Below are 12,699 nucleotides of genomic sequence, written 5' to 3' on the forward strand. Positions count from 1 at the left end.
GAAATGTATCTGTTTCATGATAACATTCTGAAAGTAATTATAATAAGCAACATTAATCGACATTTTATATTTACATTATTGGTTGTTTCAGCTTGTGCCGAACACTGTACTAAGCTTTTTACACGCATTATCTCATTTATTTCTCTTCTCAATCCTCTGAGGGAAATGGTACTATAATTCTCATATTCTGAATTAAGTAACTTGCGGAGGTCATACAGCAACAAAGTGACAGACCTAGGATTTGAACTCTAGCATTCAGATTCCTGAGCTTACTCTCTTTACTCTCTTTATTCTTTACTCTCTTTTACTCTCTTTACCACTATGCAAAAATGCCACTGTAAGTAGCACCCTATTGCCTAAAAAAATTATAATAAAATTTCTAAAGGAATTTAATTTGTAACCATAAAAGAAGTTATATACTTATTAAAGAATATAGCTCTCTCAGGGCTAGAAAATATCAATCTATGTATAAGAGGCTACAAATATACAGATTAATAAATCTGTTTCTGTGAGGAGAAGGGATGGTCACATACATCATGTGATGTGAAAAGTACTAAAAAGGCCAACACCAAATCATTTGCTCCACCAGTCTCTTCCTTGCCAAACAGTTTTAAATCACAACCCTCATAGAGAATAAGGGCAGGGATTTGTGACTGAGAATCTAATGTCTTATTTCTACCTCACTGTCATCTTGAGCAAAAAACTAGCTCCTGGTAGATTTATTAATATGGTGCCTAACTCTCAAAATCCCTTAGATTTCTGCCATTTTTTTTTCTAACCACCCTACCTCATGTAATCAATTGCCACGCCTGGCAATTCTTCCTTCAAAACGTCCACCACATTTATTCCCCTTTCCATTTTCAATGCTGTTAAACTACATCAGACCCTTACTTCCTATCACCTACAGTGGTGTTTTTCCAAATTATTAAAACTATTTTACCATAAGAGAAATATTTTAAGTGTTAATCAATACAAATGTACACTTCTATGTATTGACAACTGAGACCAAATCTTTATGAAATAATACTTTCTCTTTTTAAGAGCAATTAACCCGGATATTGAAACCTTTGGTTTCATCCCTCACAGTATTGGTTTCATGACTCATTGGTGGGTTACAACCTGCAGTTTGAGTAACTCTGACCATTGCAAATGCTTCCTTCATGCCTCCACACTCTCCTGGCTCCTGTCCTTTCTATTCACTTCCACCAAATTAAGTATTTTTAAAGTTCCATTCAAATCAATTAATTATTTCCTTTCCCGCATTCTTTATGGACTCCTCTAAAAATCTCAAGAACAAAGTCTAAATCCTTAGCCCAGCTGTTAAAGCTCTACCAAACCTGGGGCTAGTGTAACCACTGCCAAACATTACCTCAACTATAGAGAAACTGAACAACCCTGAACACAACTTGTGATTTCCTGATTCTTTTCAGACTCACTTCTGTCCCTCCAGTCGCCTGCGATAGCTATGAAAATCCTATTCCATTCATTTACTCTGTATATATTTAGTAAGCAACAATATGTTCTTGGCACAGAGGGAGGTAAGGAGTCCCTTCACTCAGAGCTTATAGTCTGGCACTACAAATGTGAAAGTACTGACAACTATGAAAACAGTTAAAAAGGAGAAATAGAGTGTTACTAGATCATGCACTAGAAAGAATTCACCTAGTTAACAGGGACAGAGCAGTCTCCCAGAAAAAGAACCATTTAATCTAAGTACCAAAGGATAAAAAGGAGCTACTAAGTTAAAAAAAAAATGAGGTTAAGTTAAAAAAAAAAAAAATGGTTCTCATGTGGAGAAACAGCATGCTCAAGGCAATGAAGAAAGAAACTTTGTGGCAATCTAAAATACATGGAAGATGACCAGTTTCACTGTAGCAGAGAGAATGCAAGGCAGAGTGACCTGTGAGCTGGGGAATAAAGACAACAGCAGATTGTGGCTGACGTTATATCCAAGGTCAAATGTCCTATCATATAAGTATTTACCTTAGGCCTATCATACACTTGGTAATTGAGTATTTAAGAATATTTAAGGCATGTTTTCTTGCCCTCCAGGAACTCACATTCTTCTGTGGAGACTGACAGGTAAACTGTAGTGGGATAAGAGTCAAACTAGGTATATGATACAGTAGTTCAGAGAAAGATTAACCTTTTCTGGGAATTTGGGAAAAGCTTTCCAGAGAAAGTAAATTTCCTGAGCAAGAATTTGAAACATGCATATGAGTTCCCAAGCTAACAATGGCTTATCAGGCAAGGGACTAGGATATGCAAAATAACAGGGGCATAGAAAAAATCATGACTTTTCCATGAAAGCCCTACTTAATAGCCCAGAGAAGAAAGTGTTCTCATGCTCCTCAGAATTCAGGGCACCTTCACCATAATGGAGCTAGTCCACAGGACCATAAGGAACTTAACAGAAAAGGCTTCATCTTTTTTTTTTTTTTTTTTTTTTTTTTAATCACCAAGGGAACTTATCACAGTACTTTGCTTATGGAAGGCATTCAATATGAGTAAATACATATTTGTAGAATAAGCTATCTACTGAATTAAAATTAAGGGTTCATTACCTATAGAAAGAGTAAGAGAAGAAACATACTTTAATATAATTTTCAGGAGCTGGTAAAGAGACTGCCCAAGAAGGAAGGGCTGGAGAGTGAAATCCCTATAACTCTAAAAGTTCAAATGGTAAGGGAAGGACTCTAAACTGAGGTGCCTGGACCTCCCTTGTACAAGAAGCAACAAAAATGTGTTAGAATGTCACAAGGCAAAAAGTACTCACTGTTAAAAATGTATAAAGTTAAAAATTTTTTTAAATTTATTTGTTTTATTTATTTGTTTTTAACTTATTGTTTTGTATATGCATGTGTGTTGTGAGAGAGGGAGAGGGAGGGGTGGGGAGTGCTCATGCTCAGGGGAAAGGCAGAGAGAGAGGGAGAAAGGGAGAGAGAGAATCCCAAGCAGGCTCCACGCTGTTAGTGCAGAGCTGAACCCATGAGATCATGACCTGAGTTGAAATTAAGAGTCAGACAGATGCTTAACCAACTGAGCCACAGAGATGCCCCTGAAAAAAATTTATTGTTTAAAAAAAACAGTCTACCTACAAACACTGAAATAATCAAGGATTTGGCAGAGTTGATATGATTTCACGCAGAGAACGGAGAATTTAATAGTTCATTTCTTCTTCTCCTTCCCTTATCCAAGCCTTGAGTTTTAAGAAAGCATTTAAATTAACTTCAAAATGTTCTTGTAGACATTACTAAACTCTGTCCATACCAATGAATTCCAATGACATCATTGTTTCCATGGTAACTAATGCATTTCAAAAAGGGAAAAAAACAGAAAGCAAGACTAAAGACCAGGCAACAATGAAATAAAGTGGTATAAACAAAGCATAACATTTCTTCTTTGCATTTATGGAACACGTTCTAATTTCAGATGCTTTATGATTACTTAGACTCCAAGGCTCTTAAATGCCAAAAGTATCTCAGAGGTCATCAAATCTACATCCCACACATAACCAGGATCCCCTTTACAATGTAGCTGCACCATGGTTGTCCCAGTGTTTACAGAGCTCATTGCTGCAAAGTTCTCACTCATTCACTTGCAAAGATTACTGAGCACCTTGTTCTGAGATGATTAACATATTTTACCTCCTTTAAAAATTTTTCTTGTTTAGGGGTGCCTGGGTGGCTCAATCAGTTAAGCATCTGACTCCTGATTTTGGCTCAGGTCGTTATCTCACAGTTCATGAGTTTCAGTCCCACATTGGGCTCCACACCACCAATGCAGAACCTGCTTGGGATTCTCTCTCTCCCACTCTCTCTGCTCCCACCCTGCTCTCTCTCTCTCTCTCTCCAAAAATAAATAAATTAACATTAAAATTTTTTCCCTCTTGTTTAGAGGGCAAATAATTGAAACATAGGGGTGAAAAAAAGAGGGCTATTATAAAGATACAGGATGATGTCAAAAAAGCTAACTTGGGATTATGCAGTTCCGATGACTTTACATCTATTCCACTTCAGCCCCACACACCCATGACCAACCACATCTGGGACCTTGTCATTACCCAGAAGTGTTCCAACTCTGCACACATGAACTGCAACATTTACTTTCTGATCACAAACAGCTCTTTCACTCCCTACCTAATCCTGCACTAATCCTATGAGCTTTTTGCAGCCCAAGATCCTGCATGTGAAATATTTCCTCACTGTATTTCCTTGCTTCTATTCTTCAGTGGCACCCACCTAGCGATAGCCTAACCTGCACTTAGTGACCATCCCTCTTTCCCGCTGTTATGTTCCATAGGACTCTGCTTCACCCTTTCTTCCAGAGTCTAGAGAAAAATCTGTTGGAACAATTGAGATTGTTTGCCTCTTTACTTATAGGGCAATATATATCAAGTGCTGGAGGTAAATGAAAATAACATAAAAGACTAAAAGATACATACACTGAATCTGTCATTAGATCCCATCAATTTGGTCATTAGACATTAGACATGGTCATTAGACGTCCAACTAGCAAAGTGTATGTAAAACCTGACCCATAGCCGAAGTCCCATCAAGTAACAGCATCAGTTGAAATAGGTGTATGCAATGATAATTTACAGGGTGGGAAATAAAAAGTGCTGGTTTCAGCTTTTTAAAAGACTTTTCCCTCAAGAACTGCATGATGCTTTTGAGTAGACTGTACATAGGTCTCTACCCTTATCTTACAGTATGAGAAGTTAAGCATTCCCTTACATGCTGATAGGATGACTATTATCCTAGTTGAAGTGGCAGTAACAGACCACTGGCCCTGTTACCTAATTTCTGCTAGAAAGATTACGGAGAATTCGTTTTCAGTTTTCGGTAGATAGCCCTCTAACTTTTTGCTGATTTATATTTTTAAAATCCCATATAAGTATTCTTATTTAGTGGGGAGCCTGGGTAGCTCAGTCAGATAAGCATCTGATTTCGGCTCAGGTCATGATCTCTCAGTTTCGTGGGTTCCAGCCCAGCATCGGGCTCTGTTCTGGCAGCGTGGAAGCTGCTTGGGATTCTCTCTCTCTCTCTCTCTCTCTCTCTCTCTCTTTCTCCCTCTCTCTCTTTCTCTCTCTGCGCCCCCCACCCCCGCTCTTGCTCTCTCTCTCTCTCTCAAAAATAAATAATAAACATATTTTTAAAGTATTCATATTTAGTTATTTGGGTGGGTGTTACTTATACCTAGTCTAAAAAACTCTGTCCTGTAAAATTTAAAATCTACTCCTGAATTAATCAAGGCCATCTGATAGCCAAGATGGAGGCATCATGTTGGCTTTGTACACAAATGCTTGCTCTAAACTGTATTCTGGCACAAGTCTACTTGCTTACACCGATGCACACTTGGAGAAAAAAACCTATTTATGTTTTTTGTTTGGTTAAATTTATTTATTTTGAGAGAAAGAGAGCACAAGCAATGGAGGAGTAGAGAGAGAATCCCAAGCAGGCTTCAAGGTGTCAGCGCAGAGCCCAGTTTGGGTCTCGAATTCACGAACTGTGAGATCATGACCTGAACCGACATCAAGAGCTGGATGCTTAACTGAGTGAGCCTCCCAGATGCCCCTATTTATGGTTTTTAAGAAAAGGTAATGAGAGTGTGTTCCTTATATAAAGGATTTCTTTTTTCTGAGAACCTAGGAGAGACTTATGCCTCTCTGGTCTCAGCTCTCTTTCCCTTGAACATCAAGCTCTTTCTAACCTCATGGAAATGGACAGTTTTATAAAAACTCTATGTGGCTGCTAGAAAATTCACGGCATACTTCTCATATGAATTTAAGTCCCTCGATGGCATGCAGTTTGTTTACAAATTCACTTCTAACCCTGATTTCAATAGTTCTTTGGCTTAATATTGTATTAATTTGTTTTGTCATATTATATAGAAAATCTTCAGATACATTTTAGAAGACAGTGAGCTATATATGAGTTAAACTGGAAACAAGGAAAAAAAGTCACTTTTTTCAACTGTCTTCCCACCAGAGCTCTATTCAAGTGTATCTACCTAAACACTCAGGTGGGGTTTTTTTGTTGTTTTTTGGTTTTTTTTGTCAATAATAGCTTTCAGTATTTGGAAAGGTAGTATTTATTCACAAAACTCATACATGAAGGATGTTTTAGACTTCTTAAAAATATTTTAGTGCAATTAGAATCTTTCTTGACTAATATAACATGCATACACATTTGCACCTATATGTGTGTTGTTAAAGTAACCATAAAGATAAAGTAGGGTTTTCATATAGATTTCTGTAAAGAACTAAATTAAAATTTGGGCTGTATTTCTCAATGACTTGCTTCTTCAGTTAAGAGTGTCTCATAACAGTAAAGCTATACATGCTTACAGGCACATGGACTTTTCGAAACATCTCAGCACCCTTGTGTGCGTCCATCAGTGCAATGTCCTGGGGCGTGGAGACAATCACAGCACCTAACCATTGAAAAACAAAGCAAAGAGAAAGCAAGATGATGCCATCATTTAATGCTTTATGAAAAGACTGCTTCTAAAATTACGTTGCTTACAGGCTAACGGAGTCTACTACATTAAATAGGTAACCTGTATAAATTTTACATACTTGCACAGGAAAGATGAAGAAATATCTTCTTCGCTCTTGCCTATTTTTGACTACTCACTTTTAAAATAACAACTGACTGGGGGGTGCCTGGGTGGCTCAGTTGATGGAGCATTCGACACTTGATTTTGGCTCAGGTCATGATCCCAGGATCATGGGATCAAGTCCCACGCTGGGCTCTGTGCTAAGTGTAAAGCCTGCTTAAGATTCTCCCTCTCTCTCTCTCTTTCTCTCTCTCTCTCTCTCTCTCTCTCTCTCTCTCCCTCTGCCCCTCTCCCATGCTCGCACTTTCTCTAAAATAAACAAAAAACAAACAAACAAAAAACCCCAAATGACCAGTGATTCAAGATCACAGCTATACCATCAGAACTTTCTTTCCATTCAGACAATGTGCTAGTTAGAAGATGCCCAAGGTAGGACCTACTTTAAAGAAGCTAATAGTCTACTTGGAAAACCAAAAAATTAAGGATTATAACACAATGTACTAAGCACTGTAATAGAGATATGCTTCCTTTATATATATAATTAAGGAATTATAAAGGAGAAATAAAGGAAAGATAACCAATTCAATCTAGGGGTCAGGATAGCGAAAAAGCAGAAGGTAAGGAGAAGCAGTAGGGGAAAGGTTTCAGAAAGAGGTGACTCCCAAGCTGAGTCCTAAAAGTTTGTATTATAGAAAACTCACTAGTATGGAATGCACTGTGAAGAATAGTTTGGTAGGGGTAAAACTAGGGGCTGTGGTAGAAATTGAGATGCAAAATAGTGGTGGCCTAAATGAAGGTAGCACTGAAAGTAGGTGCAGATAGAGGCTTTCCTGGGTCTCTATTATTACCCTGAAGAAACCGGATAGTTCTATGGTATAGTGTTTTTAGAGAAAGTGCAATGTAATTTTGTCTTTAAGTGGAAACACCAGAGGCCTGGTTATGATTTGCAGTTTGTAATTTCTTAAATTTTGTAGGTTCTTCTAGATGATAACCTGAAAAATAATTAACATAAACATATTCTACATTACCTGGATGACCATCATGTTATAACTAAATACATACTGACATGACCTTTCAGAACCCCAAACCACCAAGTTGGCACCAAGGGGTTAGTAGTTCATCACAACTAATGAAAACAGAGGTAGAATCAACAATAAATAATGGACTATACCAAATGAAGATCAAATGGTACAACAAAGTATTGTCTGAAGGGACATTTTGAAGAATTCAAAATAAAGACAAGTGGCAGGGAACCAAGTTATCACAAAGCACGTGGCAATAAGGCATATCAAAGTCAAAAGAACTATGCTAGAGGAGTTAGCTACAAATTCATCTTGCAATCAATATTTTCATTCCAGCAAGAAAGAAAAAAGAAAAACACTTCCTCTTTTAATGTCTTTAATTTGAATTTTATTGATCTTTAAAGTTTTGCTTATATTTAACCTATAATATTTTTTAGTTTTGCTTATATTTAACCTATAATAATTTTTATTTAAAAAATTATATAAGCACTACGAGCTTAAGGAATTTATATTTATACTATATTTATACTTTGTTAAGTAGTCATATAATAAAAATAAGTCAATATGGGGTATGGGGCAGATTATTTTACCTTTAGAAGGAGGGCTTATTCATTATTCAAGTTTGAAAAACACTAGCTTTGGAATTCAAACAAAATTAGAATTCAAATTTTTATTCAATAGCCAACTTCCTGTGTAACTAGGGTAGTAACAATCTGAGATTTAGTTTCCTCATCTAGAAAATGGCACAGTAATACTAGGTCACAGGATGAAATAATTAAACAAACTCATGTACCTAAGATGCCTGACATGATGTCTGGACAGAGGGTAAACATTCAGTAAAAGGAAGCTGCCGTTGTTGTTGCTTATAGTATCACCATTCTTATCTATATTACTGCTGTTAATAAAATGTCTTAGATGTTGCTGGGAAGGTCATTTTTATATGTGCCATAAGGCGGCTCATCCTGCTTTTCAAATTGCTCCATGGATTACTACATCCTTCTATTTTTATTTGGTCTACCCAAGGAACCAAAAACTAGTTGACCATTCTGTTTCTTGTCTTCCAAAGATTGACGGAAATCACACCTCTGTAGAAATTATATTCTAACTCAACAGATCCAATATACGTCCACAATTTGCCACCTGCTAGGTCCTGTTATAAATCTATTTCACTGCTTTTTCATATCCAGGCATTTAGAAGAAATCTGATTCTAGTACTGTCCCTATCTATTGTGTGACTGACCTTTGGCAAGTAACTCAGCATCACTCTAGGTCTCAGTTTCTTTAGCTGTAAAATTAATGCAAGGACTAGATAGTCTCCAAGGTCTCAGCTACCTCTGATGAAATGTTTTAGCATTTCCTCTTAACTAAAGTTTCCAAAACCACTCCTGTTCAATCTGACTGCTCAATAAACCTATTGAAGTAAATGTGAAATGCTATCCTCCTCAAAGAATAATGGCCCCTCAATCTCAGAGCCATTCTCTTCACCTGTAAATAAAAAGTCCTTGGCTATTTCCTACAAATTCTCTCTTAATTATATACCAGTATATAGGGGGTTTTCTATTGCATTAGCCCTAAAAAGTACTTTTAACTTTCACATAATATAATCATTTTATTATTTTAAATAGCCTTTGTCTACTATTTGTATTACCACTATACAATATAATTTCATGGGTAGTTACGATTTTTTTTCATTTTCTATCAAACAAAGCTGGTACAATACCTTGCACAAAACAGTCACTTAATGAAAAATAGGTCATTTAAACAATTTTCCTGTATTTTCAAATCATCTATCCTAGACTAATGCTGCATGAACTCTTAGTTGGTAACTCCTTGAACCAGGAGTCAAGAGCTCTGGATTCCAGTGGTGTTTACTATGTTTTTGTAACTGTATATCCTTGAATAGCTCACTAAATCTCAACACATCTCAATAAACTCTTCTGTAAAATACACCTATTTCCATTGTTCTTATTTAACTTAAAGTTATGTTCCACTAAAAAAAAAAAAAAAAGAATGTAAAAGTGTTATAAAAATGTTTGGTGGCATTATTTTGACAGCTATAAGATCCTACAGAGAAGGATTAAAGTGCCTTGGTTTTCTCTGTACTTGACCCTAACACAGTATCACAAATAAGCATCCACACCATCTGAGTTCCTTTGTAATCTAAATAGTACCATTCATACATCAATTAATAACTTTTTGACAAGGATAATGATCATCTTCTATGTCCCATAAAATGCTTACAAAACATAAACATTCCATTGGAACTACCAGCCACATTTATAAAAGAGGGTTTGGTGTAAGAGTTTTTTTGATGATGTACTTGTTCTTAAATAACTAAGTCCTTAATCACAATGCAATCAGTCTTTAGGACACTGCTGACAGAAAAATTTTCTAGCCTTCTTCAAAGAATACAAAAAATAACTGGCTCACACATAAATAGATGTGTGCCATTCTTGGGGTGCCTGGCTGGCTCAGTCGGAGGAGCATGTGACTCTTGATTTCAGGGTTGTGAGTTCCAGCCTTATGCTGGGTGTAGAGATTGCTTACTTACTCACATGCATACATAAAGATCACTACTTCTTTTGCTATACAAAATTTTAATATAGTAAAATTAAACTTAATCATTATTAATCAATCTGTGCATCACAACCTAGATTTTTAAATTTTAAAGGAATTATATTAATTTTTTTCATGTTGTCTCTTTTTTTAAACATGGTCTTCAAACCTGATATTACATTTTATCTTTATGATTCTTGAATGCCTAGCTAATAAATTTTCATTTTTCTCAGGGCTCTTGGAACATGAATCAATATGAACTAGCCCAAATTTTTTTCCCTTTAATACCTTCACTGATGATGTCATTTCACTCCTCTGACGGAGGGTTTGTGCTCCCTGTACTGACCATGAGCAAGGTCAGCAGCAACAAAGAGAATGTTCAGTTTGCAATAAATGGAATTACTGGCCAGGGGGAAAAATATAGTATAATAAAACCTCTCTCTCAAGAGTTCCATGAAGAATTTTCTATCCATTTCCTAGAGTAAATATCCAAGTCCAAACAATTAAATAATATTTTTAAATGCTATTTTCCAAGTTACAATCTTTTTTTTTTTCTTTAACGTTTATTTTTGAGAGACAGAGAGCAAGCAGGGGAGGGACACAGAGAGAGGGAGACACAGAATCAGAAGCAGGCTCCAAGCTCTGAGCTGTCAGCATAGAGCCCAACATGGGGCTTGAACTCATGAACCGTGAGATCATGACCTGAGCCGAAGTCAGATGCTTAACCAACTGACCCACCCAGGCACCCGTGAGTTACAATCTTTTTAAAAGACTTTTTAACAGCTGAGATTTACTATAAAAGATGGTTTGACAGATTCTGGCAAATATGTAAACATCCTAAACAATAATTATTTAGAGTATTGTTTTAATTGCTAATTCTCTTGACTATCAAGAGGAAAATCTAGAACTGCCTATCTGAATTTGGGTCAGAGTTCAGAGTAGTTAAACATTTAAAACGGATTATTCTAGATGTTAGGCTGATCATAATTACACCAGTGTGGAACTAGTCAACTATGCCATTATACGTCTCAGGGCATAAATTATATCTAATTCCCATGCTTTATTGAGAACTTCAGTGTTAAAATCTAATATGTACAACAAAAAACTGCTCATAATTATATTTAGATAAGTAATTCCATACCTTACAACTCTGTTGAGTACATCAATATAAAGTCAACTAAGACTTAAAAGAACAAATTAACTGCTATTATTTTTTTCTTAATTTTTTTAATTAAGTTTATTTTGAGAGAGAGAGTATGTGCATGTGCAAGGGGAAGGGGCAGAGAGAGAGAGAGGCAGAGGGACAGAATTCCAAGCAGGCTCTATACCGTCAGCACAGAGTCCCATGTGGGGCTCCAACTCACAAACTGCAAGATCATGACCTGAGCCGAAATCAAGGGTCAGACGCTTAACTGACTGAGCCACCTAGGCACCCCCTAACTGCTACTCTTAATGTTCACAGTAATCTAATATTTACTGCTCTGATTCTCCTAGATTTATTTAAAGACACTTGTAGTAAAAGAAAATAATCATTCAAGTTCTGGTAGCTTAACATAAATAATACCAAATATATCACTGTTTATTAACTACAACATAGATTCGCTTTGGCATTTTTAACCACCCCCCATCTTTCTTCTCTGCAACCCCCAAATTTTCTTAATTATAAAAATTATTTGGGGGATGCCTGGGTGGCTCAGTTCCTTGAAGCTTTGACTCTTGATTTCTGCTCAGGTCATGATCCCAGGGTCATGGGATCAAGCTCCGTGTTGAGCTCTGTGCTGAGCGTGGAGCCTGCTTGGGATTCTCTCTTTCTCCTCCTCTCTCCTCCTCCACTCACACATGCTCTCTCTCTCTGTACAAAAAAAAAAAAAAAAAAAAAAAATATATATATATATATATATATTGCTGTAAGATCAACGAATGTCCACTAATATTAGTATCTGATTAAGCAAAACATGATTAAAAGGCAAATCTACCTCAAATGTACCCTCAGACTGTGTTTCAACAGGAAATATAAATAATTCTTTCATTAGTCACTGTTTTGGACCCTCTGCTCCATTCCAATAGAGAGTTGACTACAGTCACAAAGGGATATGTTTTATTAATTTTAAGATCAATCATGATTTTGCTCACTTTAGAAACAAGTTCTGAGAGGTGCTTGGGTGGCTCAGTTAAGCGTCCGACATCAGCTCAGTCACGATCTTGCAGTTCACGGGTTTGAGCCCCACACCAGGCTCTGTGCTGACAGCTCACAGCCTGGAGCCTGCTTCAGATTCTGTGTCTCCTTCTCTCTCTCTACCCACCCCCCTGTCGCTCTCTCTCTCTCAAAAATAATCATTAAAAAGAAAAGAAATGGATTTTGATACAGGAAATTATGTTAATAGCTGCCAAAAAGAATTATAAAAACACAATAATTAGTGGAAACCACAGTAGTTCAAAATCACTGGTGAGAAAGAGAGTGTGCACTTTGGAACTTTAATAAGAATTCAAGTTCATCAAAGGAATCTGCATGTATGTCTGCTTTTAGGGACAAAGATTGGCTCTTCAATAATGGAATCAA

The 12,699-nt window shown here is 36.6% G+C and overlaps 1 protein-coding gene across 1 annotated transcript in view; it reads right to left on the bottom strand.

Moving 5' to 3' along the window:
* The window catches only part of NUBPL (NUBP iron-sulfur cluster assembly factor, mitochondrial), a 246,002-nt gene that overhangs the window by 27,933 nt on the left and 205,370 nt on the right, over positions 1 to 12,699 (bottom strand). Inside the window, 1 exon segment of the mRNA XM_025919554.2 lies at positions 6,350 to 6,435. Within this exon segment, the coding sequence (XP_025775339.2) occupies positions 6,350 to 6,435 (86 nt within the window).

Source organism: Puma concolor, chromosome B3 (assembly GCF_028749965.1).
Source record: "Puma concolor isolate L17-30 chromosome B3, mPumCon1.1.hap2, whole genome shotgun sequence".
NCBI lineage: Eukaryota > Metazoa > Chordata > Mammalia > Carnivora > Felidae > Puma > Puma concolor.